Raw genomic sequence first — 26,302 nt, forward strand, 5'->3', positions numbered from 1 at the left:
TTTGAATTTCAAGATTAAATTGATTTTAAAGTATATACACATAGTTATTTAAACCATAGTAAAATTTGACAAATAAAGAAGCTAAAGTTTAAAAATTATAAAATAAAAAGGCTAAATGAAACATTAAGTATGTGACATACGAAACACGTACGTTTTCACTTATAAAAAAATGTGACAAGGCTTAACCTTTAAGCTTGTCGTCCTTGTCACAAAACAAGCATAAAATCATACAATTCAATGATAGAAAGCATCCTAGGTCACTGTCAGCTATTCAGTTAATGTCACTTATCACCGAGTAATAGCCTTTAAGGTGTATTACACACATTTTATGTTAAATTTAATGCAAATGTGACAGGACTGACAGTAAAATGGGGACGATTGTAATTTTATTTGAATTATATATGTTAGTATTTATTTATAGAATTTCTTTATAATTTCATATTTTAAATCAATTGATGTGAATGAGAACAACTTAAACTGGCTATTTCTAAAGTTTCTTTTAGCATAACAGAACTATTTAAGCTGTTCTGTATGTTCAATTGGGCTGAGGACATGAACAATGACAGGGTTTGTACATTTGTAAAGTATTTTTATTCATTCACTCATCTCCTTTTCTGCTTAGTCCATTTATTAATCTTGGGTCACCACAGCGGAATTAACCGCCAACTTTTCCAGCATATTTTTTACCCAGTGGATGCCCTTTCAGCTGCAACCCATCTCCGGGAAACATCCATACACACTCATACACTACGGACAATTTAGCTTACCCAATTTACCTATACTGCATGTCTTTGGACTGTGTGGGAAACGGGAGCACCCAGAGGAAACCCACACCAATATGAAGAGAACATGCAAACTCTGGGGCTCGAACCAGTGACATTCTTGCTGTGAGGCGACAGCACTATCTACTGCGCCACCGCATTGCCAAAGTATTTTTAATAAAGAAAAAAATTCTGAGAACCAAGTGAATGACATTCCTATACAGAACAACTCACAGAAATTAACCATCAGCCCATTTTAGAAATGTATGGGATGAAATACATTTGTTTAACTCTACTTTTGTTTTTATTTTAGAGACAGATAATGCACGTTTCTGGTAGAATGTCCTGTACATTCTAGTTACGTATAAAGTATGTCTTCAGAAACATAACTATATATAAAGGAAGTCTAATAACAGTATACAATCAAAGTGCATATAGTTGCCAGGGGTAAAAATAAACAAAGAGATTTAATAATAATAATAAAAACATTTAATTAACGTAATTAAATTTGTATAACTGATTTCATTACCTTTTTTCAGGTCACGTGTGATGTCACTTTTTTTTAAAAACGAAAAAAATGTTACATAAGTAACAGGGAATACATAAAACATTAATTTGTGCTTATATTGAGTGACCTGAAAACAATTTAAACATATTCATTGTATATCTAGTAACAAATGATACAAGGGCTAAGGGAAAAAAAAAAATATATATATATATATATATATATATATAATTTATTTATTTTTTTTTCTCAGTTGTTTTAGCAGCTTTCTTATTTTGCGATGGGCAGACAGATTCATAATAAAGTTTCAAGTCAAGACAAAATGTTCTAAAATTAGGCAAACACTGAATAACTGCGTTTGTGAAGATGGAATAAGCCACAAAGAGTACATTTTAACCTATTGTCCATTTCCTTACAATCTGACTCCCAAATCCAAAACAATAAATTTATTGTCTTAAAATCAAAAAGTTTTTGTAAGCTGAGAAGACAAGCCAAGATATTTCTGTCTGATATCATTACCTATCTGGACGTCAGATGGTCGACATGTGCCTGTGGTCGCCTGGCAACATAAAAGCCTATTCAGCCAATCACAAGCTTCTCCTGGCGCATTGATACCAGCAAATAGTATAGTATGTTTTTAAATTTCTCATGGAGCTTTAGTTCATAAATGTCTTCTATCACGGCGCTTGACGTTGGAGTTCAGGTAAGTGCAATGCAGAGAGATTAGTTAAGATTTAATGATTCAAATAAAACAAAAATGCTGTGTGTGATCCACGTGTATATGACAAGGCTTGGGGGGAAATAGTGCGCGGTGGAGTTGCGGATGGTCAGGTTATTTTGTAGGCAGTTATAAGAGAGAGCGCGTGTGTGTCTTCAGAAGTGAAGCTCTGGCGTTTGATGACTGAACAGATGGATGGAGGTGCTGCTGCTAAAACTTATTTGACATCCACTACTTTGTGCCAACCACGTTGCTGAGCACTTCAGGTGGATTTCCCGAGAACAGTAGGTTGCATTTATTTCAAGAGTTTTTCTCGATTTAAGCGAGTTGAGTCTATGTGGTTTGGATGCAGTCGCGAGGTTAACTTTAAAGTTTGTTTTTCCGATTAAATCCATTAACGTTAGAATTTTTGGTGTGTTTGTCCCGAACGCTGACTGAGACTCTTTCGACCCCTCACGTGCACTTTTTCAAACGCTGCTCTTTCTCTTCTTCGCCATGCTGCGATGGTTCGGTTGTTCATTGAGGTTAAGTTAATTTAATATTCACACATTCGGACTTTCTCCTTAATAATGCAATTTCAGAAAAGTACTGCTAATCATACATTTTAAAAATCATATTAGCAGCAAATAAACAATATAGGGAGCTGTCAGCGAACGAACGAGCGAATGTTAAATAACTTTACCTCAATCGTTTGTTCGACTAAAATTAGATCGATTTATTGTATTTAAAATATAGAGCGACTGTTTTTAATTACTTCCAATGAATGTACTTGTGTTGCAAGTATGTATGCTGAGGTGTCTTGTGTCTTAAAGTCTTGTTGTTTTTATCCAAATTTGGAACGCGTCCAAAATGATACTTTTTTGTATGATTATGTAAAACAATTGCGAATAAATTAACTTTCTAACACATTCCTGAAATGATAGAGAATTTCTCAATGGGAACTAAAAGCGGACCGTTTAGTATCAAACTTTTCCTTTAATATTATTTGATTTGTATAGTTGACAGCCTCATTTTTTAAAAATTGTTGTGAATGTTTTTACACTTTTTGTTGTTGTTGTTTAGTTATAAAACTTAATTTAATGTGAATTTACATTTTTCTTTTGTGCATTTCTTTTATCTCTGTGCTTTTCTATTTTGGGCTTGTTTTACTTGATAAACTAATTGAGCAGCAGCTGAGTGTTACCCCGTAAATGCTTCAGTTGATGTTTGGAGTTTGTTTGGCCTTCTGGAAAGCCTGAGAATCAGTGTTAGCTTTTCTGTTATACGAGAGCAGGGAACCTGTTGGACAGTGTGTCTATATGTGTTCCTTATGTACCATGTGTTTAATTTTAATTTCAGGCTCGTTATTCAAGTTAAATATTAAAATGCAAATCTTTTCAAAGATTTAGTTTTTTTTCCCCTTTTATTTAAAAAAAAAATGGACTCAGTGAAATTTTTGCCCTTGTATTTTATCTCAGGAAACTGCATAGATGGCAAACATGGCCTCAGCCTCAACCTCATCCAGCAATGAAAGTGAGTCACAAAGTGTGCTTACCTGGGAGCAAGTGAGCCGCTTGAACGATGTGCTGACAGAGGCCGTGCCGGTTCATGGACGTGGCAACTTTCCCACCCTCGAGGTCCGGCTGAAGGATATTGTACAGATAGTGAGAAATCGGCTGGAGCTGAGAGGCATTATGGTCAAAGATGTGCGTCTGAACGGCTCTACAGCCAGCCACGTGCTGGTTCAGGACATTGGTTGGAGCTACAAAGACCTGGACGTCATCTTCAGGGTAGACCTTCCTCGGGAAGAGGAGTTCCAGCTCATCAAAGATGTGGTTCTGAGCACTTTGTTGGACTTTCTACCAGAGGGGGTGAATAAGGAGAAGATCACCCCGATGACACTGAAAGAGGCCTATGTCCAGAAGCTGGTCAAAGTTTACACTGATCAGGACCGCTGGTCCCTCATCTCACTGTCCAACAACAATGGCCGCAATGTAGAACTAAAGTTTGTGGACTCAATCCGGAGACAGTTTGAGTTCAGTGTGGACTCCTTCCAGATTATTTTGGACTCTGTTCTGTCCTACTATGACTTGTCAGAAAATCCCATGTCTCAGCATTTCCACCCTACGGTGGTAGGGGAGAGCATGTATGGTGACTTTGTTGAGGCTCTGGGCCACCTCACGAATAAGACCATTGCCACCAAACGCCCAGAGGAAATCCGTGGTGGTGGTTTACTCAAATACTGCAACCTCCTGGTGAGAGAATTCAAGCCTACAGATCCAGATGAATTTAAGGCTCTGGAACGCTACATGTGCTCCCGTTTCTTCATTGACTTTCCCGACATTGTTGAACAACAGCGCAAACTGGAGGCTTATCTTCAAAGCCACTTTATTGGTGAGGAGAGGAACAAGTACAACTACCTCATGATCCTGCGGCGGGTGGTGAACGAGAGCACTGTGTGTCTCATGGGACACGAGAGACGGCAGACGCTGAACCTCATCTCACTGACTGCGTTCAGGGTGCTCGCTGAGCAGAACGCTATACCTGATGTGTCCAGCGTCACCTGCTACTACCAGCCGGCTCCGTATGTCAAAGACCTGAACTTCAACAACTACTATGTGGCCTCTTGTAACCAGTCCATTCCAACTTGGTTGCCGTGTAACTAAGACACAAAGGATGCTTATTTGAAGACTAAATCCATCAGTTGGTCAGAACGCCAGATAATTGGCCATAAGGGAAGTTTCCCTCTGTAGACATAAAGGATGTTTAAAATATCAAAGTTTTTTTTTCTTTTTTTCTTTTCTTTTTAATTCCTTCTCTGCAGAGGTGCCAAGACATTTCTAATTCAAAGTGATATATTTTAGGGATTTGAATTAATTTTTTTCCCTTTTTTTACTTTAATAAGAAGTTTCAGATTTGTTTGTTGCTCTCATCTGTCCCTTATCTGAGAGATTTATTTTCCATATTGAAGAGAAACAATTCCCATAGTGCCTTATTAGATTCTAACCCCAAAAGTAAAGCGTATTGGGACAAATTTATATATTTCCTGTGTGTTACAAAATATAAATGCCAAAAAAATATAATAATGTTCTTAGAAATTTGGAGAAAAAAAATACAAAAAAAAAATTAGAAAGAAAAAGATGAAAAATGTGAGCACAGGTGAAATTGGTATTCTAGGACTCGAGTTATCAGGAGCTTTTATTTGTTTTTTTGGTACACTGGTGGGCAGCTAAAGTTTTCGTTTCCATTAATAGAAATGTGAGCTGAATCATGTTGAAGTATTCAAAACTATGTGCTTCAGTTTGCTGTGTGGATGCGTTTTGGAGAAATTGTGCAATTTGTCAGGATGTTCAGTCTTGGAAGTTACATTAGTGAAGAGACTGAAATCAAAATCGGCTGCAGCGTGTACGAAAAAGATTGTTCCTTTTTTCCCCCCATAATGCAGAGGGAGCAGTAACAAGTCCATTTAATGATCCAGATTGCGTGGGTCTACTGGTAAACTTTCCTCTCCTCATTAACATAGTGTTCATGTTGGAAGAGATCATGCTTGTCCATACAAGGATCACCTGTTGGACGATCTGTCCTCCTGAGCTTTTTGCGGCCATTAGCAGACTTAGCACTGCCGTATGTAACGAGACCTCCAGCTAACAGCATAGCCAAGCCAAATGGTGTCACAACGCTCTAAAATTATCCCTTCCTGTAGCTCTTGGGATGTGCCTTGAATGGACAGCATGTGGGGTGGAATTTCTAGTGAGCCGACTGTCTGTCCTGTGCTCCTGACTAGCGTCACTGTACATGAGAAGTGAACGATGGTATGTCACGCAGCCTTTTCTGGTAATTGAGGTCTGGTTGGAGTTACAGACATACCCGTGCTCATTCAAATGTACGTAAAAGCATGCCTGAGTGGATTCCATTCCAGTTTTGGATCTAATCGATGTTGCTGGATTTGCTGTTCTTCTTGATTGGGTTTTAGTGTCTCCTGTCTTGGTCCTTTTGTCTGTGAATTTGATGTGAAGGCTTCGAGGAACAGCGCATTTGTTAGCTGGGTTATTTTGTGCATAAGACAGTATTAATTTATGTGAATGCCTATTCTTGTCTGTCTTTTCTGATACACCCCCACCCACCCTTTCCCCTTAATGCACGGTAGTTCCTCTTTCAACATCGGCCCATTCAGAGAAGTCTATTACTCTTACGTAATGGCCGACAGCTGCCCCCCTGCCCCTCAGGTTTCCTCTGCTCACGCGCTACAGCTCCTGCTGCTTCAGCTTCTACAAGCCTATATGCACCAGATAACCATGAGAGCCACGTTCCTTCTGTTATCTGCCCTCACAGACTTCTAGGGTCACACAGCCTCCCTCTTACTGGTTCACACCCTAAAGCGCACTAAGCCGGAATGGATTTTTACTCCTATGTCAGTTTAGGTTAGTTTTTTTATTTTTTCCCTCTTCCTCTTGGCTTCCCATACTTGTCTTGCTGGACCAATGTTTGAGCTCATGTGCCTTTTTTTTTTGTGGTCATCTATTTGAGCTTTGCTTCAAATTCATGAAACGATACAAAGACTTGCTCAATCCGGTCTGATTTCAGAACACTTGGCACCATTAGCTTTCTACAGTCCATTTAACAAGGGTGACTAATTGGATCTGAAAAATTTATTTATTTATTTTTCCTCCCCCTTGTGTAGTTTTCCAGTCATTCCAGCTGTTGTCATTTTTCACGTCCTCTCTACGTCACCCTCCTAATCAAAGCAATTCCTGTGCACTGTATTTTTTTCAAAAGGCTAAATTGTTGAGATGCCCATAACAATGAATGCACTTTACAGGCCTTGTGATACTCCAAAGCCCCGTGAGCACAAAAACTGTAAAGATGTGTGTGTCTCAGGGACATGAAGGGCTACAGTGTCGCAGCATTTGTTTTACAAACTTCATGAAGTGTAAAATGCATTAAATATTTTTTATTTTAGTTTGCCCCTTTCTTTTTTTGATTTGATAGTATTTTCTAATTGAACAAATAAACCTGACTATTTTTATTATTAATCTTGTCCAGATGCGCTTACTATAGATAAGGCCTGGTGTGATGAGGCTTGGCTGATTTCCTGTTTGAAGTCCGTGTGAAGTATGTTTCTTGGAAAGGGAGTGTTTGAAAATAGGAAAGCATGCTTTGAGTGTTCTCTATTTTCTTTTGTCCCCCTTTTTTATTAATTTTTATGTCCCCAATGTCAGCTGTAATTCCAGATTCCTGTGTGTTAGCCTTTGAGAACACAAATGTGTTGGAGCTTTTGTAACCTAGTTCCCTTTCTCTGTGTGTGCGTGTGTGTGGAATGTTTATTGGATTTGAACATGCTTGTCTAAAGTGCAAGTCTTAATGATGATTGAGGCCTTTTTGAAGCCCTTTAGCAACGTTGCAAGAAGAGTTGTGGATTTCAGCAGATTGTTTATTTTTTGTGATTATTGTCTTGTTTGTCTGTGAGGATGCTAATGATTGTGAGTTTAAAAAAAAAAGACAAATGGAATAAGTCGCACTATTGTTTTGAAATCCTTATGTCGGCTTACTGCCGGCGTGGTGATCTATGATGTCGATTCATTTATACCATTTTGTTTCTCAGCACTTTTACCTCACTATAATTTTCCTTTGGATGGAATTGAGAAATAAGGAAAATGTGTATCAAGGGGAAAAATAAAGTATTGAAAGCCCATTCTTTTCCATGCTGTTTTCTTTGAAATAAAATAAGTTATTTTCTATACATTTTTCTTCTGAAGCGTCTTCTTTCACTATACTAAAACTGCTGTTCTGTAGCTTTGATCTTTGAGACAGACTGATGCTTTATTGCAGTGTTTTCTGGTAATGGTGGAGACTGATGGTTTGAAGTGTTGAAATGATCAGTGTTCAGCGAGGTGTTTATTCTCAAGGGTTCTCTGGCCCCTGTGGTGTTCATCTCTGCTGCGCTGCTCCACTGCCCTTAAAAGCACAAGTATGAATCAGCAGTCTCTGCTCACTGGGCCTGATATAGATAGTCCTCATCTATATCAGTCACACTGGGCTAAACCTTTGCTCACCTTTTTGCTTGTGTGTTAGATTTGTAATTTTAATATGAATTAATCATGTAAAAAAATAATTTAAATGTGCTACTCATATGCTCTTCTACATGTCTGGATTTTTTTTTTTTTCTCTGAACTTTTTATTCTTGACAATTTAAAAAAAAAAAAAAAAGTGACATCTTAAATTGCATATTAATTCTGGGGATATATATATATATATATATTAAAAAAAAAAAAAAAAATATATATATATATATATATATATATATATATATATATATATATATATATATATATATATATATATATATATATATATATATATATATCCCCAGAATTAATATGCAATTTAAGATGTCACTTTTTTTTTTTTTTTTTTTTTTTTTAAGCTGTATTTTTCATCTGGAAGCACTCCAGTTTTTTAGTACATCCTATAGTTGAATAGAGATGCACTTACATGATGATGGTGATAAAGTAACAGACAACCTTGTTAATGAATCAAATCTTGTTCTTAATGATCTGAAACGCCTTTTAAAGTGCCATATGCATGCCTGACCAGTAACTGATGTTAAATAAACTCAACATGTCTGCTTATTGAATTTTTAGAGAAAGCTGAAAATGACCATTTTTAAAAATGTGCCCTTTGAGACCTGTTTTCAAACCCGTTTCTGTTTACCTTTTCAGGCCCCAAAATACAAGTCATGTAAATGAATGGCCAAAACACATAAAATGTTATTATTTTAAAATTGTGTTAACTTGTATATTGAGATGGATGATTTACATCAACTAATACATATATAAAACATTTTTATTTTTATTATAAATAAACATAAATAGTTCTGCAAGCTAAAGAACACTTTAACTTGGAATTTATTTATTAAACTAGCTTTAACTTGGAACTGTTAAACTGATGGGTGGCATGCTGGCTCAGTGATTTACACTGCCTCACAGCAAGAAGGTTGGACCAGTTGGCATTTTTGTGTGGAGTTTGCATGTTCCTGTGTTTGCGTGGGTTTCCTGCAGGTGCTCAAGAATTTAAATAACTTAATTGGCTGTTGTGTATGTGGTGTTGTGTGAATATGAGAGTGTATGGATGTTTTCTGTTAGTGGGTTGTGGCTAGAAGGGCAAATAAGGGATTAAGCCAAAGGAATTGAATGAATGTTAAGCTGACTTAAGTGAAGTCAGTTAATTGTATTTTAGTATAGTTGACCCCAGACTTTCTGCTTTGGCTTTCATGACAGCTAGGCAAATGTCTTGGTTGTTATGTCTTTTGGAAAAAATAAGGATACTGGAATTTTGTTTGAAGCATTTCTTTGGTCACTTTTAAATGTGCCTGTTAACAAAATATTGAGAAATTTTACAATTCATTTGGCGTCATCTGGAACTCTCCCATATCCCACACTGGTAAATGAAAGGTACATGCAGGTGTATGAGGTTGAGGACAGTCAGTGCATGTTCACACAGAAGTCCCACTGCTCTCAGTCGCTGGAGGCCACTGGGGGAACAATAATGAAAGAAAGTGACTGGCCAACAATGTCTGATTTCTGGAACAGTGCTGATAGAAACATGTAGAGGGAAACAATGAAAGCACAGCACACAGCACAATCTTTACAGCAGTACCGCACAATATCTAGAGAATCCTCTCTCTCCATTCTCTCCAGTCCAATCATTTATAAGAGGCATGCGGCTGAGAGAAAGTTCTGCTTTAAATGATCGGATTTTACTAGGTTTTAGTCACACTGAGGCTACTGTTTTTATAGACCTAGTAAACTAAAAATCTTGCCACATATACCATAATTTAACTGTGGTGTTTGTAGAAAAAAAATAAAACATGGTTACTTCTATTCTACTAAAAGTCTATGCATTTGTTTGTCCAATATATGTAACACCCTAGACCACAAACCAGTTTATTTTTTGAGTATATTTTTGGGAAGGTAAATAATTATCCATTTTTTTCAATGTGCAAAATCCTCAATATACTAAATACAGATAGTTTTCCATGAAGATATATATATATATATATATATATATATATATATATATATATATATATATATATATATATATATATATATATATATATATATATATATATATATATATTTTTTTTTTTTTTTTTTTTTTTTTTGTAAATTTTCTATTGTAAATGTATAAAAATGACTTTGGATTTTGTTTGAATTTGAAGGTTATTTCTTACTATATTTTTTTAAACACTCAGATTCCAGATTTTCAAATGGTTGAAACTCAAACTAGTTGAAACCAAATATTGTCCAATCCTAGCAAACCAAACAGCTTATTTAGTTTTAAACCTTACTTTCAAAAAACTCATCGCTATACTTTTTTTGTAGTAAAAAAAAAAAAAACTATTTTCAAATAATTTTAACGTTTGCATACGATCTCTGATTAATGTCTAAAATTCTGTCAAAACAAAATGTTATGAAACCATATTTTTGCATATGAGGATCATTGTAGTGTAGTTTACATTTAGGTGTTGTCAAAAAATAGCTATAAATTAAATATAAATTAAATTAAAAATTTGGTTATCAATTTGACATTGCTCTTAAATTTGACATTGCTCTTGACATTGAAGTTAAACCAACTGTTTGGGCTAAAATCTTCGTTCTGCTGATTTGATTGAACAACTTAGTCATTTTGATATTTACGAGCACTGTTAATGACAAAGCATTTCTTAGAGAAATAGGTCACCCAAAAATTACAAATACACCTCATAATTTACTCGCCTATGTTCAATTGTCTGTGTATAAGACTTTAACCCATCAATAGTTTCAATTTTATCCCTTCTCTTCCGTGCTATATAATGATGGTGGGTATTGCCCCTTTTTTTTTTTTTTTATAGCTTTCAAAAGCTCTTAAATCCATTGCAAATCAAAACTATACGCTGCCAGGGGGTTAATAAATGTCTTAAAGCATGTTCATGTATTTTTTATTCATTAATTTATTTTCCTTCAGCTTGGTCTCTTTATTCATCAGGGGTCATTACAGCAGAATGAACTGCCAAATTATCCAGCATATGTTTTACGAGCAGATGACCAATATAGTAACACCTATAAACACGAATACACTTCAGCCAATTTAGCTTATTCAATTTAGCTACATCACATGTCTTTGGACTGTGGGTGAAACCGGAGCACCCAGAGGAAACCCACACAGAAATGCCAACTGACCCAGGCCAGTCCCAGTCGGTACTCGACCCGATGACCTTCTTGCTGTGGGGTGGCAGTGCTAACCACTGAGTCTCTTATATATTTCAATTTATTTAAATTATTAACTCAAATAACTAACTTCTGGCTCCTAAATCTTTCATAAAAGTACCCAACAACACTATTTACATTTAAAACTACTTTGACTGTGTCTGTCTGAAAGAAGAAAGTCATATACACTGAGATGACTTAAGGGTGAGTACATTATGGGGTTAAGAACAAATTCTATACCCGCATTAAAAATGTCATGTGGTTTTCTTTAATAATGAGATACATGTGGTGATTAAAATGTGTGTGAATGGACAAACCAGCAGGTTGAGCACACAGTAAAACTGAAATCATAAGACTGAAATGTTGTTTTGGTCATTCTAAAATGCATTAACCGTTTCAGTATCATTGTTCTTATATTATTAATTACCTGCAGAACTGTCAAGCGCGTCTGTGCTCCATGTCTCATGCCTTCAAACGCCTATACTTGTTCATTGCATGTTTGCATTGTCTTCTAAGGCGCAAGTCATTTATTAAATCAAGAAAAGTTTGACGGAGCTTCTTCTACCACAGCAAATTACATTTTTACTGTTGAGATTTGGGGTCAGTTAATCAGGAAATGACGATTTTGTTTGCTTTGACTTGTTGAATGGAAACGATGGTTTATTCGCACATTTTTTTTGTGATATTCATGATATTCATGAAGTTAATGCGCATTTTTGGATGGAAACATAGCTACAGTTAGAAAAAACCCCATAACATGTACAGTAATAATCTGGCAGCTGTGGTTGCAGCAGTGTTGCGGAAAGTTACTTTTGAAAGTATTGAAAGTTACTTCCTGAAAAAGTAACTAGTTAGCATTACTTAGTTACTTTTTATGGTAAATAATGCATTGTTACTTTTAAGTTACTTTTTCTTACATGGCTGAGGGTTGATCTCTTTTTGAATTTGCAGTTTTTTTTGTTTGTTTTTTTTAAATAGATGAGCTCTGCAATTAACAATGCACGCCATTGCCATGGTTTACCTTTAAAAATACACAAAATTAAAATTTAACAATGTTATATTTTGAGAGCTTCTTGACCCCAGAGATATACATGTCGTATACAGATTCATGAAAATTTTATGCAATATGTTTGCTACTAGTGTACTTTTTCTCTTATTAAAGTGAACCCTTGTCAACCTTTGCGTTTTTGCTGGGGTTCTCCCGTATTTTATCATTCTATCCTGATATCATCCTGTTTAAGTATTTTCTTGTATTTGATTTGTACTTTACATTTAAAAAAAAAAGTGATAGTAGCATCAAAGAGCCGATATCTAAAGTAGCATCTAAAGTGTGATATAATTGCAAGAGCTGTTTAAGAGGATTAAATTAAATCGGTATCCCGTATTTTTACATCTCATAGTTGACCGGTATGGAAGTCACTATTTATTGAGGCAATCTCCTTTTCCTTTTCTTCCTTGTGTTCAAAATAATGAGTACTTCTATCGTAGTAATGGCTATGCCATCTTGGTTTGTCTGATCCCATGGGCAGCACATTCACTCATTCGCTCATTGATTATGTGATTCAACATGGCTACATTAATTTTACTTCAGCAAGTCGTCACCTTGTAAATTATAATGTTCCGCCTGCGTTCTGAATGATATTCAGATAATGAGCTTTAAAGGTTTTGCATTCCATAGCAAACAGTATGTGTGTAACATTTTTTTTTAAATAAAAAGTCTTTAAATGAAAACAACTTATAAAAAAACATCCCATAATGTAAATAAGTTGTCATTTATTAAGTATATGTCAATAACTCCCTTTTGACAAAAATGTCTGATAGAACCTTATAATTCTAAGGTGACAATGTTTTTTGTGTAAAATATTAAATATGTTTAATGCAGTTTATATGTTTAATAGAGAACTCGGATGAATCAAAATGATTTAAAGTAATATTCAGAGCAGAAACTTGTGGCTTTTTAAGCTGCAGTCACATTAGAGATTGAGCATGCGATATTCTGCCGTGCGGCACTGCGAATAGGGGCGGGATTAAACAAGCTTATTAGACATTTAAAAAAGCTGAGGTGTGTGTGTTTGGGTGTTTATAGCAGTTTGACTGCTAAAAATTTGTAGCTAAATCGTTTGCGGTGCAAAACAGCATTTCCCGTTGTGTACATCGTTGCTACAGCATACCGTTAACGCTACACTATACATGATCATTTTAACAAATAAAAACACTTACAGGTTGTAGTTCACAGCTTCTGCTTTGAGGAGATTTAACCGAATCCAGCACTGAACTTGGAGAAATTCTGGAAGCTGTTTTGTCAAATCATGCTTGCTATGTATTTTATAATTCTCTGGAACATAATTAATATTGAACTGTAAGCCTGTCTTTGTGTTGTGTCTTTTGGAAGCCCAAATACAGAAACAGTCAAAGCTCTGTGGAAATAGCAGCGTTTGGACGCATTGTAGCTCCATCTCTGCTATAACGTTACATTGCCCTGGGCACGGCCCTTAGCTCCGCAGTCTGTGTGCGCGGCAAAAGTACGTTTGTGATCTCACAAGGCCCGAAGTATTTTTTTGAGTAGTCCTCAATATTCGCGCATTGTAGGCTTTGCTACGCAAACTCTGTAAAAACCAAGGTCTCCCTTTGCATTGAACTTTGAGCTTTTTACATTTGGTAATGTTGTTTCAGTTCACACAGCTACATTACACACCAACTAAAAATATGTAAGTGAACTAGATACTGAAATGTAGTTTTTTACCAAATGAACATTTAAGGTTTACCAAATGAAAAATCTGCCATCATTTACTAATCCTTGACTTTTCTAAACCGGTTTGAGTTTGTTAGTTCTAAAGAACACAGAAGAAGATACTGAAGAATGTTGAACAACCACTGACTTCCATTATATTTGTTTTTCCTACTGTCAATTTCATTGCTTAGAGGTTTCCAACATTCATCAAAATATCTTCTTTTCTGTTGAACAAAACAAACAAAAAAACTCAATCAGCGTAAATTCAGTAAATGTAAGCAATTTTATTTTAGGGTGAACTATCCCTTTAAGAACAATGTTAGAAAGTAACAGCAAATCGATTTACCTTTAATTCACCTTTGATCCAAATCATTAATGAGTCAATTTTTTTCACATTTTTTTTCTCACAGCCTCTTAGTCAGAAGCATTTAAAAATGATAAACTTAAAAAAAATTGCCATTTTTTTTATTAGTATAAGTTCAGTAAACTATTGGTTTGACATCCATTTGTTGGCAAAAATAATCCCACGTTGCTGTGATAGGTTGTTCACGAGAGTTCAGTGTGACTCTTTAGTTGTGCTGCACGAGCAGAAGGTGCAAGTGGCAAGCTTCTCAATCCTCTGAGAAATCAAGCAGCTTAAGCAAACTGTCTTTGCGGTCCAGGAAATGGACAGGCTGCTCAAACAACACCAACATCTCTCAAGAGCTGCCATTTATAGGTGCTCAAGGTCCTGAGAAACAGGTGAGCGATGGAGGGAGGGATGCCAGATGTTCTTGTGGTTGAAACAGAGAATGAGACACATGTGGGGTGAAGAAAGGGGGGGGGGGTAAACTCTACTGAGCCTGGGTATTTTTGACCTTGTCGGTAGCATTTCTCAGAAACAATCATATTACATCTCCTTAAGTTTTTTTGCACCTCCTTCGGGTGTGACGGAGCTCAGAAACATGTCCAACGGAAGCTTCACCTACACACACACACACACACACACACACACACACACACACACACACACACTCCGCTGAGTCACACAATCTGTCTTTAACGTAAGCTGAGTAAGACTGACTCTGCACTCGTCCCAGGACGACTATCTTTAAAATGTGAATGTGCAATTGACAGCATGTCATGTGATCTACTAAAAATAGTCTTTAGGCCTAATAAAAACATATAATGAAATGTTCATTCAGTTTGGATACATTTAATATTACTGACTATCACTGATGATTTGATTCAAAGGTGAAATAAAGGTCAATCAACTTACTGTTACTTTCTAACACTGAAATGTAAAATCTGTCATCATTTACTCACTCATTTCTTGTTCCAAAGCAGTTTTTTGTTTGTTTTGTTGAACACAAAAGAAGGTATATTGATGAATGTTGGAAACCTGTAAGCATTAAAACTGACAGTAGGAAAAGCAAATATAATGGAAGTCAGTGGTTATTCAACATTCTTCAGTATCATCTTTGGTGTTCTACAGGACTAACAAACTCAAACAGATTTTTTATTTGGTGAATTCTAAATGTTTGATTAGTTAAAAACTACATTGCAATATCTAGTTCACTTAGTTTAATTGCTGTTCCCTGGGCAGCTGCTCATTAATATGTTTTTTGTTTGTTTGCATTTTACAGAAAAAACTTTTGTGGTTGTTTCATAACTTGTTTATTCTCAATTCACCCTGCTATTTGGGCTTTTATCTTTTTTTTCCATTGGCAATAACAGTGGAAATATTCAGGAGGTTTCAAGACTGCAAGATACAGTAGTGGCCAAAACTGATGATATATGGAACCTTGACCCGACACACTAAAATAAACCCTCGCAATTCATATTGGTTTAAGGTTTTTTACTCTTCGGGTTTTGTGACACTTTTTAGCATATTTACACTGTAAAAAATGTATGATTAATAGTCCTGACAGCATATGTTTTTAGGTCATTGTTACTTAGTATACTAAGTACATCATGTTGTAACTTAAGTTACACAAGCTGTTTTAAGTCAGTTTAACATAATATATATAAAATGGACTCAATGTTAATTTGATTCAGCTTAAAAACTTATTGCAAATTTTTTTTTTTTTACTGCAGTTAAAGCTACTACACTTATGCTAAAAAAATCAACATAATATTATGCCTGAATAAAGCATGAAATATGAATTTCCAGCCTGAACTCACAAGAAAGCCTAAATATTTTTCGTTTTGCCAGAGAAAATCGTACTAAACTGTATGTATTAGATCATACAAATTCATACGAATTAGCCACTAAATCAAAAAGTTATGAATTGCCATGAGACTGTGTTGGAATTTCTGTTGGCCAAACATTACTTTTGTGTCTAGACTTTTAAAAGTAAACAGCTGAAGTATAACAATTTAATAAAGGCTCTTAATTAAAATGGTGAATATATATCATATACTTCTTTTTCCCCAATTTGCAATTATGTGTTGCAACGTAAACCCTGTACACGAAAAACATCAAGTGTGAAACTCTCATTTTTTTTTCAAAGTATATTGTTTGCTTTACATATTTAACACATTCAGTACAATTTCTAGATCATTTGCAAATCATGATTGTACAGTGTTGTCAAGTTGGTGGCTTATTAGTGGACAAATGTGAAAGCTACTTGTGTGCAATGTAAATTTAACTGCTGTATAGTACCTATTTGTATTGAAACTTGTTATAGATAGTTGTAAAGTTAATTATATATTCATTCTAAATAAACATTTTTTATATGGCCAGCATTTGAAAAAAATAAAATAAATAATGAAAGCTTTAAGACAAGAACACTTATTGTTCAGTAAACAGTTTTAATTCCAAAATGGCATTGATGAAACTTTTTTTTTCATTAATTTTCCTTCAGCACCACAGCGGAATGAACCGCCAACTTATCCAGCATATGTTTTACACAATCTTTTGACTGTGGTAGAAAATGGAGCACCCAGAGGAAACCCACGCCAACACAGGAAGAACATGCAAACTCCACACTTAACTGCCAATGACAAATCCTCCCCTGTGAGATCGTAATGTTCATCAGATGCGCAGTTATTAAGAATACTATGATGTCAATATCCTGTACTGCTCACATGATGAAGTAGGCCCACTCAGATGCTGAACAGGTTTCTTTGAGAGTGGGTTGTGCAAAAAAAGAAAATTCTCCTAGAATTGTAATCGTTTCTCACAGTTGAGAGTTTGTTGGCTTGAAGCTGTGAATTAAAATAGCTCGAGAAGAAAAGTCTGTTTGTGAAATATACTGTAGTTGCAACTGTCAAAGTTGCAAGTATAACAAACAAAGTTTCAAGTACCTACTTTCATCTACAAGCACCTTAATTTTGTCTCAGAGTCTTCCAACCCACATGGCAAAAAACAAGTCATTTCTAATAATAAACAATATAGTGGTGGTGACACAGTGAGCTGGTTAGTACTGTCACCTCACAGCAAGAAGGTCGCTGGTTCAAATCCCAGCTTTTCTGTGTGGCATTTCTGTGTGGGGGTTGCATGTTCTTGGCGTGGGTTTCCTCCGGGTGCTCCAGTTTCCCCCCACAGTCCAAAGACATGCACTATAGGTGAATTGAATAAACTAAATTGTCCACAGTGTGCATGTGTGAATATGAGTTTGTATGGGTGTTACCCAATACTGGGTACCGGCTAGAGGGGCATTCGCTGCATAAAACATATGCTGGAACAGTTGGCGGTTCATTCAGCTGTGATGACCACTGATAAATAAGGGACTAAGCTGAAAGGAATACTAGTGTTTTTTTTTTTAAACCAATACTATATAGTAAAGTGCATTACACTATAAAGGAACTGATGAACTAATGAACACTGTCCTGGTATTACTTACTTTAGTCTTCAATATTTGCCATTTTCAAGGGGAATAAAAACTAAACAAAAGGTTAAAAAGCACTAAAGGTAACATTTGCTTAAATGTTTTAAACATTAGGCCTCCTGTTTTTGTCCTCTGAACACTACAGAAGACTGATCAAATATTCAACAGATTCCCGCATGCAGCTGCTTCCTGTGTATTACACAGACTTCTGAACTGTCACACACACACAAGCAAGATACAGGACTTTGCTTTTAATTAAAAAGCCGATAGTCATTTTTCATTTTTGATTCATATGTGCAAGCTTGTCATCATACAGCAAGCATGGAAAGAAAACAAACACTGGAAAACTGTGGTTTGGAAAATTGTTTTATTTCATTTGCTTCGCTTTTGTGGAGTTACAACTTTAGACCCCTTATAAATGTCAGTCAGTAAAAATGATTTACTGTTTGCCCGTGTCATCAGTTTCATGAGGTTTCCTCATCTTGCTCTCGCCTTTTAAATAAACATCTTTGCGTCAAATTGGTTCATGCGTGAACACTGACAGTTCCCAGAAACATTCACAGTCCAGACATTACAATACATAGATTTTTGAGCATAGATATGTGTCGGGATCAAATTTTTATGTTGCGATTAATTGCTGAAGTTTGTATGGTTTGATCACGATATTGACCAGAGCTGCAGAAAAACTTATGATTTCCTAAAAATGTATGTATATACATGGTCATTCATACATTTTCCTTTGGCTTAGTCCCTTATTTATCAGGGGTCATCACAGCTGAATGAATAGGCAACTTTTCCAGCATATATTTTACAAAGCAGATGCCCATCCAGCTACAACACAGTACTGAAAACACACCCGCATACTCTCACATTCACATACGCACTCATACATTACAGCCAATTTAGTTCATCCAATTCACTTAACGAATGTCTTTGGACTGGATCTTGCTGTGAGGCGACAGTGCTAACCACTGTGCCACCATGCACTGAAAAAAATTATATAAAGATAATTCCTTGGATCTACTAATTTTTTTTTTACGTTAAGTGGTTGTAAACTATTTATTTGGGCTGAATTTAAACAAATAAATTAAGTTGAACATTATTAAACTTAATTTGTTTGTTTAAATTCAACACAAATAAATTGTTTGCAACAGTTCTGCATGCAACACCTTTTTTCATTGTATACATGTCAAAGGAAACCTTTTTGCTTTTTGCTCAAACTATTTATTTAAAATGAGCTGAAACACAATTCTTTAGATTTTATTCCCAAAACTTAATTGTTTTATGTTCAATCCACTTAAATTTGCAAAAACAAAAAAGTTAATTTAATAAATTCAGTAAAGTAGGTGACATTTTTACCGTAAAGTCTCATTGATTAATGTTCAAATCAATCAGAAAAGGGTAGATGTATTACACTTACTAATTGTGTTAATATTATTTAATAAAATGCAACTAAATTGTATGTTAATAATAAAATGATTATGACTTTTGATTTTAGTGTTTCATTAGGAATTCAAAGCAAATGAACATCAGATTAAAGCTGCGGTCACACTGGGCTTTTCCTCCCATATACTTCCATTCATACGCACGTGGGTGCGTCAGACCGGAAACGCGGGTCTGCGTTAAGTTTCGCAGGTTGCTGCAGTGCAAAGTTCAAGCTTGGTGAACTCTGACCTGCGAAATCGCATCACTTGACTACGTGAGACCAATCGAGGATCAAAACACGACCTCTCTGGAAAGAAATTACAAACATGGAGCAATCGCTTTCTTTTTTAAATGCCTAATAAGCTTGTTTAATCCCGCCCCTTCTCGCAGTGCCGTACGACAGAATTTCGCTCACATAAACTCTAGTGTGACTGTAGCTTAAGATTAAGAAATGTTAGTGGTAGTTTTCATTATATTGACTTTAGTTAAATTAACAAATCGAGCCATACTTTACAGAGTTAACAAACAACCAACATGAAAAAATATTCTGAATTTTCAATGTCATATTAACATGTTAACGTTTAAAAACGAATCGCTTAACCGTGGACAAAGAATTCTTTATCATTTGCTGCTGATGAACAACCACGGTGAATACAGCAATCTGAATATTCTTAACACTTTAAATGTTAATAATAAATAATAAATAAATATTCACAGTATTTTGAAGTGGCCATGATATCAATAGTGTGCATGATCATTATCACCTTATATCGAGTATTGGCATATTTCTACCAGGCCTGTCACGATAGCTTATTGTTGTACGATATATTGCACCAAATATATTGCGATAAAGGATATTATTGTTATTTTCAGACCATTTAATGCCACTCACTATATATGGCCAGAATTACTATAATATCATTACAATGCAAGTACAGAAAGAACACATAATATTTTGTATTAAGAATATTTCATTGAATTATAGTCATTTTAACTATTTAATAATCAGGCATTGGAAATGTATATTCTAAACAAACAAATAATAAGTAATATTTATAACAAAGTGCAAAGTAAAAGGTAACAGAGGCTGCGATATCTGCTACCAGATCTACTTTTAGCTGCCAGACACCGACATGGAAATGTACTATAGTAATTTATAGTAAACACTACAGTGTTGTTAACCACACTGACACTGACACTTCCAGTAGAGCTAATGATGTTGCTCAATCAGCTAAAGTTAAAAAAGTTAAAGCTAAAGTCTGAAATTGGTCGTTATGTTTGGGCGATACATATTGCATCACCAAAAATGACTGAGGTCATGTCCATATGTTGTACAATAAGTCGATATATTGATTATTGTGACAGGGCTAATGTCTGTGCATAAACAATGCCATAATCTAAATGTAACAGTCAGGAAAGTGCAGGAATGAGTGAACTGGTGCCCCCCACTGAACACCGATCCTTACAGCACAGTGACCCGCGCCTGCCCTCCATCTGGAGGAGTTCTGGAGCACAAACAGACAACAGCAGTACAATAAGCAGATGTCTGCGCTAATCAATGCCATATTTCCAGTTCCAGCACTGATAGAAGAGAGCGAGGGTATATGTTCATTCACACAGTTAATCACCCTGCTGCCTATACAGCCAATCAGTCGGTTTCGTTTCATTCTGCTTAAACCAGATCGCTTCAGTGTAACTCACTCTGGATAGCAGACCTTCACCCGAGCATCGATAAATCTGAATGTCAGCAAACATTTTGATAAAGAGCCATGAGATCATAATTTACATTCAAGTGGGCCTTTGAAGGGATGCTTCGCCCAAAAACTATATTTACTTAATTTCAAACCAGCATGATGTTCTTCTTCAGACCAAAAATAAGAAGATATTTGGAAAAATGGAGGCAATCATTTCCACTGACCTGTATTGTACACTCAAAACAATTATTTTGCTGCTTGTTCACACTACTTATGTAAGATGAGCTTAAACAACACAATTATTAAGATATTTTGGGACAATTTAATGTTTTATGCTCGATCCACCTCAATTTGTGAAGTTAACTAATAGATTTTACCCGGTTATAGGTGAATATAAGACTTTCATATATAGAAGTACACTGTAAACAATGCCGGGTTCCACACATTCCTTCTGTCCCAACACAAATAAAGTTAACGTAACTATTATTATTATTATTATTTTATTTATTTATTTTTTTTTTTACAAATTTAAGGGGATTGAACAAAAAAGTTAAGTTTTCCCACCCAAAAAAATGAAGAATTGGGTTCTTTAAAAGTACTTTAAACAAACTGCAAAAATATTTTATTTGAGTGTGCAGTAGACTCAACAGACTGTATACTGCATCTAACCTTTAAAGTATGTGACATTCTAATTGAAACTTTTTGAGTTTCAACATTCTTCAAAATATTTATTTATTATGTTTCACACTACAAAGACAGTGAGTATGTTTACATGGATACCAAAAATCTGATTACTCTGATTAAGAGCCTACCATTTAAACCAGAGATGTCCAAACTAGGGCCCGAGGGCCAAAGTTGGCCCACGGTAACCTTTGGTTTGGCCTTCTGTCCCATCTGAGAAGAAAGGGAGAATGATGGGGAATTTGGGGGGAATGCCTTTAATAGAGATTGTCATTTCTAATTTACATAGCCTTTGTTTTTTAACTGTTGAGCTACAAAAAAAAAGCTTTTTTTTATTTATTGCGAAACATTTGTTAATTCTAAAATGTACAAACATGTATAATTATTTATACTATTATTTAAAATGTAATACATTATAGTATTAATTTAATTATATAATAAATTATATAATGAATTATAATACTAAATTCAATTAAAACTACATTGACAACTTTACAGTTTGGTATATGTATCGCTAAGCCACCAGCCTTAATCAAGTTTAGTTTTTGGCCCTTCATAAGAAAAAGTTTGGGCACCCCTGATGTAAACATTGATTTTTGATTAATTTAATCATATTAAAGTTATTACTAAACATAAATGGATTTTAGACGTGGATTATGCTGATTTTAGTCACATTATTGAAGTGCAGTGCAGACATGTAAACACCTTAATCAAACTATTACCGTCATGTAGGACTTTTCAACGCATTTGCGATAGGATAGTCTATACATACAACTGTTTGACACTATTCTCTGCACCTACTGAGTCAGTGAAGGACCACAGACACCAGTGTTGTAAAATGTGTTTTTTTTCTCCCATACAGTGTGCGGTCTCAAATTCCATTAAAACAACACTCTTCCAGCAGTTCATACTCACATCTAATATCTCGTTCGTCATGGGGGGCATGCATGAAATGTTTCCCGAATGAAAATGAAAGTGTCAAACTGCAGTTAAAGTCAACAAATTAAAAATGAAACATCCAAAATTACATGAAACTCTGGAGGAAATGTGGATAGTGTGCTGACACAATGATGTCAATCAATCTATATGCTATAACATTTAAACTGGGATCATGAAAGGAACAATCAAAAAGCAACTCATGTAAACACTTTTATCATATTATTGTCTTATTCAGATTAATGCAATCCATTCGATCACTGATGTCCATGTAAACTTGGAACCAGTGATCTCGGTATAGTCAAACTGTTTTGGTTCTCATTGATTTCCATTCAACAAAGGACATTTTGAAATTTTTAGCATAACAATAATATGGAAAGCAATATCTATTTTTGTTTTCCAGAAGAAAGTCAAGCAGGTTTAGCATGACATGAGATATTTTGAAGTATATTGGTAATGAAACAGCTTTAGAATCCTTTGACTTCTGCTGCAGAAAAACTAAATCCAGTCAAGGGCCACCGAAACTCTTCTACACCTACTCAAAAATACTACTTTTCCAAAGAAGGCAGCAAGCCATTAAGGTTTGGAGTGACATGATGGTGACTTGTTAACGGCAGGATTATGAGGGGTTTACACAATACTTGTCTTCAACTAAAATAAAATTAAGAAAATCCTTTTTGACATATAACCATTCATGTACTCCTGTTTTGTGGATGCTTTAAAATGTCAACTTTTAAAATTAGCTGCCAAAATGTATTTTTTTTATTTTACCACTGTTTAATTACAAAAATGTGATTTTGTTGAAATAGTGACATCTTACACTTCTATATTAAGTTGTTCAGTGTATAGGTGTGCGAGTTATTGACAACCAATACCACTTTTTAATTAATCTTTATTTCTATAGTGCTTTTACAATGTAGATTGTGTCAAAGCAGCTTAACATAGGAGTTCTAGTAAATTAAAACTGTGTCATCTCCTGTTTTCAGAGTAGTAATTCAGTTTGGTTCATTTCAGTGTGGTTTATTTTTCACTGCTGAAAGTCCAAACACTGAAGAGCAAATCCATTGGCCAAACGTCTTGTGCAGAGCTGCAGTCTAGGCATCGGAGGCTAGAGAACCCTGGACGTCCATCGTGGAGAAGTTGCAGGTGTGTGTCGGTCATGGGTGGGTGTTCACTATCACCTTCAAAATAATATGGAAAAAAGGCATTCCTAATTAACTAATGATTGAAAAACACCAGCACAATCTCACTGCAAAATGAATGTAGTAAAAAGACCGTAAAGGCATTTCATTCATTTTATGAATGGAGATCTAAGGGGAGTTATTTAAGGACAGCTCAGACCATTTGATGAAGATGATGATCATGTCTCCATTTCCCAGATCCCCCTGCTGATTTCTGATGGTGTGGTCATACTCAGTGTGATTCATAGTCTGAAGCCAAAGCAATCTTGTCCAGGTGTTCCAGTTGAGTCCAGCTTTGCTGACCCCTCCGCCATGGTGAGAGCTCTCTAAAACACTGATTCATTTTGCTCACTGCATGCGGCGCCTCAGAGACACTGGCACTCTGCTGGACTGCTGCTTCACCAGCGCTGCTTACAAGATTAAAAACAAACAGCAGGACACAAGAGTAGAACGAGCTGTTTGACCAGGCTGACTGACAATCTATGGATGGACATGAAGAATGTGAGATTTGCTAAGACCGGGGGAAGAATTAGTATGGGCTGATACGCAAAGCTCATACTAATAGTATCTGGATGGGGACTGCATGTCTCAGACTTGCAATGTCAGACACAGTGCACTCAATGGAGCTAGTGACGGGGTAGGGTGCCCATTAAAAGCATTGCATGCAGCTCACCTTGCAAATGTACCAAATCTGCATCCTCTCATTAACAGTGATGGGAATAACGGCATTTAAATAAGTGGGGCTACTACCGGCAATACTTTATTCAGTAATGAGTAATCAAATGAGTTACAGTTTCCCCTGTTACAACGCTATTGCCGTATCTGACAATAAATGTGTGTTACTATAATTAAGAACACTGAAGCGGTTTTCATGCGAGCAGCGTCTGTCTCAGTCATAGGAACCTTTTTTCCTCTGGGGTGTGTGTGTGTTTGAGGCTGGGGTAGGACACATAACCAACCACTGATGATGATTGGTGTGTCTGTGAACGTGGTGTAATTGAGAACCTGATGATTGGCTCAGTAAATTTCCATCGTTTGCCAATTAGAGGCAGAATAGTGCGGGTGTTCACACAGAAGCTCACACACAGTGTCGCACACACCAACGACCAGGAGTCAGAATAATGGCAAATCCAACAAGCTAGCTTTTGCAAACTGAAAATATAAGCACTACTTTTTTTCAATTTTCTAATATTTATTATGATATGTTGAATTTGATGATGATGATGGTGTCTCTCACATTGTCCTACATCAACATTACAATAGAGCAGATTAGTGTACAATGTTTTATATTTATTCTGTAGTCATTTGACAAATTAGATTTTTTAAAGTAACACAAAAGTTACTTTCCCTGGTAATTAGTTACTTTTATAATTATGTAACTCAAGTTACTTTTTGTGAATAGTAACTAGTAATTAAAACTAATTACTCTTTGAAAGGAACATGGTCAACACTGCTCATAAATACTGACTTCAAGCATGAAAATACTTATAAAGGGACAAAACAAAGAAACAAAACAATGCAACGCAATGGCTTATGTTACCGACATTATTCAAAATATCTCAAATTGTATTCAACATACTCAGAAGCCTTCTGTGGAGAATGTGAACTATAACAGAACTTTCAATTTGTGAAAATTTGAATTTTTTTTTTTATTTATAAACAATTTCTAGAGGATCAGGTGCTTATGATTGCTTGCGACATAATTCAATTTATGATTCACCAATCAGAAGATTCCTAAGCCTCTATAAATACCCTTGGTTTCATACCACAGTCTTCTTTGTTTTAAAGAATCCCTCCTTCCACCCCTACTGCTCCTCCTTTCCTAGATGGGTGCCATGGTGGCCCAGTGGTTAGCACTGTTGCCTCACAGTAAGAATGTTTTTGGTTCTAGTCATTACCAAGATAGCTGATGTTTCTTTGTTGAGTTTCCCCTGGGTTCCTCCCACCATACAAAAACATGCAGCTTAAGTTAATTGACTAATCCAAATCGGCACCATAGACATGCTCCTAGTAAGTAGTTAAGAGCAATTACTATATGTTCAATTAGCTACTACAGCAGGGGAATTCTCAAGATCTACCTGAGCTTTAATTCCCCTCTCACTTTGCAACAGGAGGGAGCCCCAGGCTCAAGGATTTTATGAGCTCAGGGCTCTCTCCCAGGACAGCATGCCAAGCAAGCTTTATAATCAATCATCAGCTAAGTGTGAAGAATTGAATAGTTGGTTTAGCCCTTTAATAAGAAACTTGATGCTTAAAAGGAACTCGCCACGTTGTACAAGTCCCCAAAAGTCTTACCATTTTTAATTCATTCAATTGATCTATGGGTCTGGCAGGGCCATTTCTGTGCCTGAAAATTGTCACCATTTCGTCAAAAGCAGCAAAGTTCTTGAGAGTTTTATTAATGCCAACACCTATCACAACCCTAACCCTCAGTAACATCCAGCTCTGAAGTAGAAACCACTTGAAGTTCCATGAGTATTATGCTGGAATTAGAGTATAGATCCTATTCTGCCAAGAATATAGCAACTTTCATTTTAGTCTGTCTTCATACACAATGTAACTACAGAAGAGTCAACTAAATAAAAAATGTATCCAAACTCTTTTAAATTATTATTATATTTTGAGCAAGAC

General features: G+C 35.7%; 1 protein-coding gene and 1 long non-coding RNA gene across 3 annotated transcripts in view; one reads left to right on the forward strand and one right to left on the reverse strand.

The window, feature by feature from the left end:
- LOC141376109 (uncharacterized) overlaps positions 1-26,302 on the reverse strand; it is a 607,180-nt gene that overhangs the window by 246,755 nt on the left and 334,123 nt on the right. The gene's annotated exons all lie outside the window — the stretch shown is intronic.
- On the forward strand, positions 1,932-7,703 carry tent5c (terminal nucleotidyltransferase 5C). Of its 2 annotated transcripts, none has more exons than XM_073911624.1 (2): positions 1,932-1,969; positions 3,442-7,655. In XM_073911624.1, exon 2 carries the CDS (start codon positions 3,454-3,456, stop codon positions 4,627-4,629), a length of 1,176 nt encoding a protein of 391 aa, XP_073767725.1. In that variant the 5' UTR covers positions 1,932-1,969; positions 3,442-3,453; the 3' UTR covers positions 4,630-7,655. The 2 variants fall into 2 exon arrangements, with proteins under 2 accessions (XP_073767725.1, NP_956801.3); NM_200507.3 differs by lacking the exon at positions 1,932-1,969 and adding an exon at positions 2,145-2,268 and having other exon boundaries at positions 3,442-7,703.

The sequence above is a fragment of the Danio rerio genome, chromosome 9, assembly GCF_049306965.1.
Source record: "Danio rerio strain Tuebingen ecotype United States chromosome 9, GRCz12tu, whole genome shotgun sequence".
NCBI classification, from domain to species: domain Eukaryota; kingdom Metazoa; phylum Chordata; class Actinopteri; order Cypriniformes; family Danionidae; genus Danio; species Danio rerio.

Bases quoted from the DNA above. Each gene is read 5' to 3' on its own strand.
- tent5c (XM_073911624.1), top strand. From the start codon at position 3,454: ATGGCAAACATGGCCTCAGCCTCAACCTCATCCAGCAATGAAAGTGAG.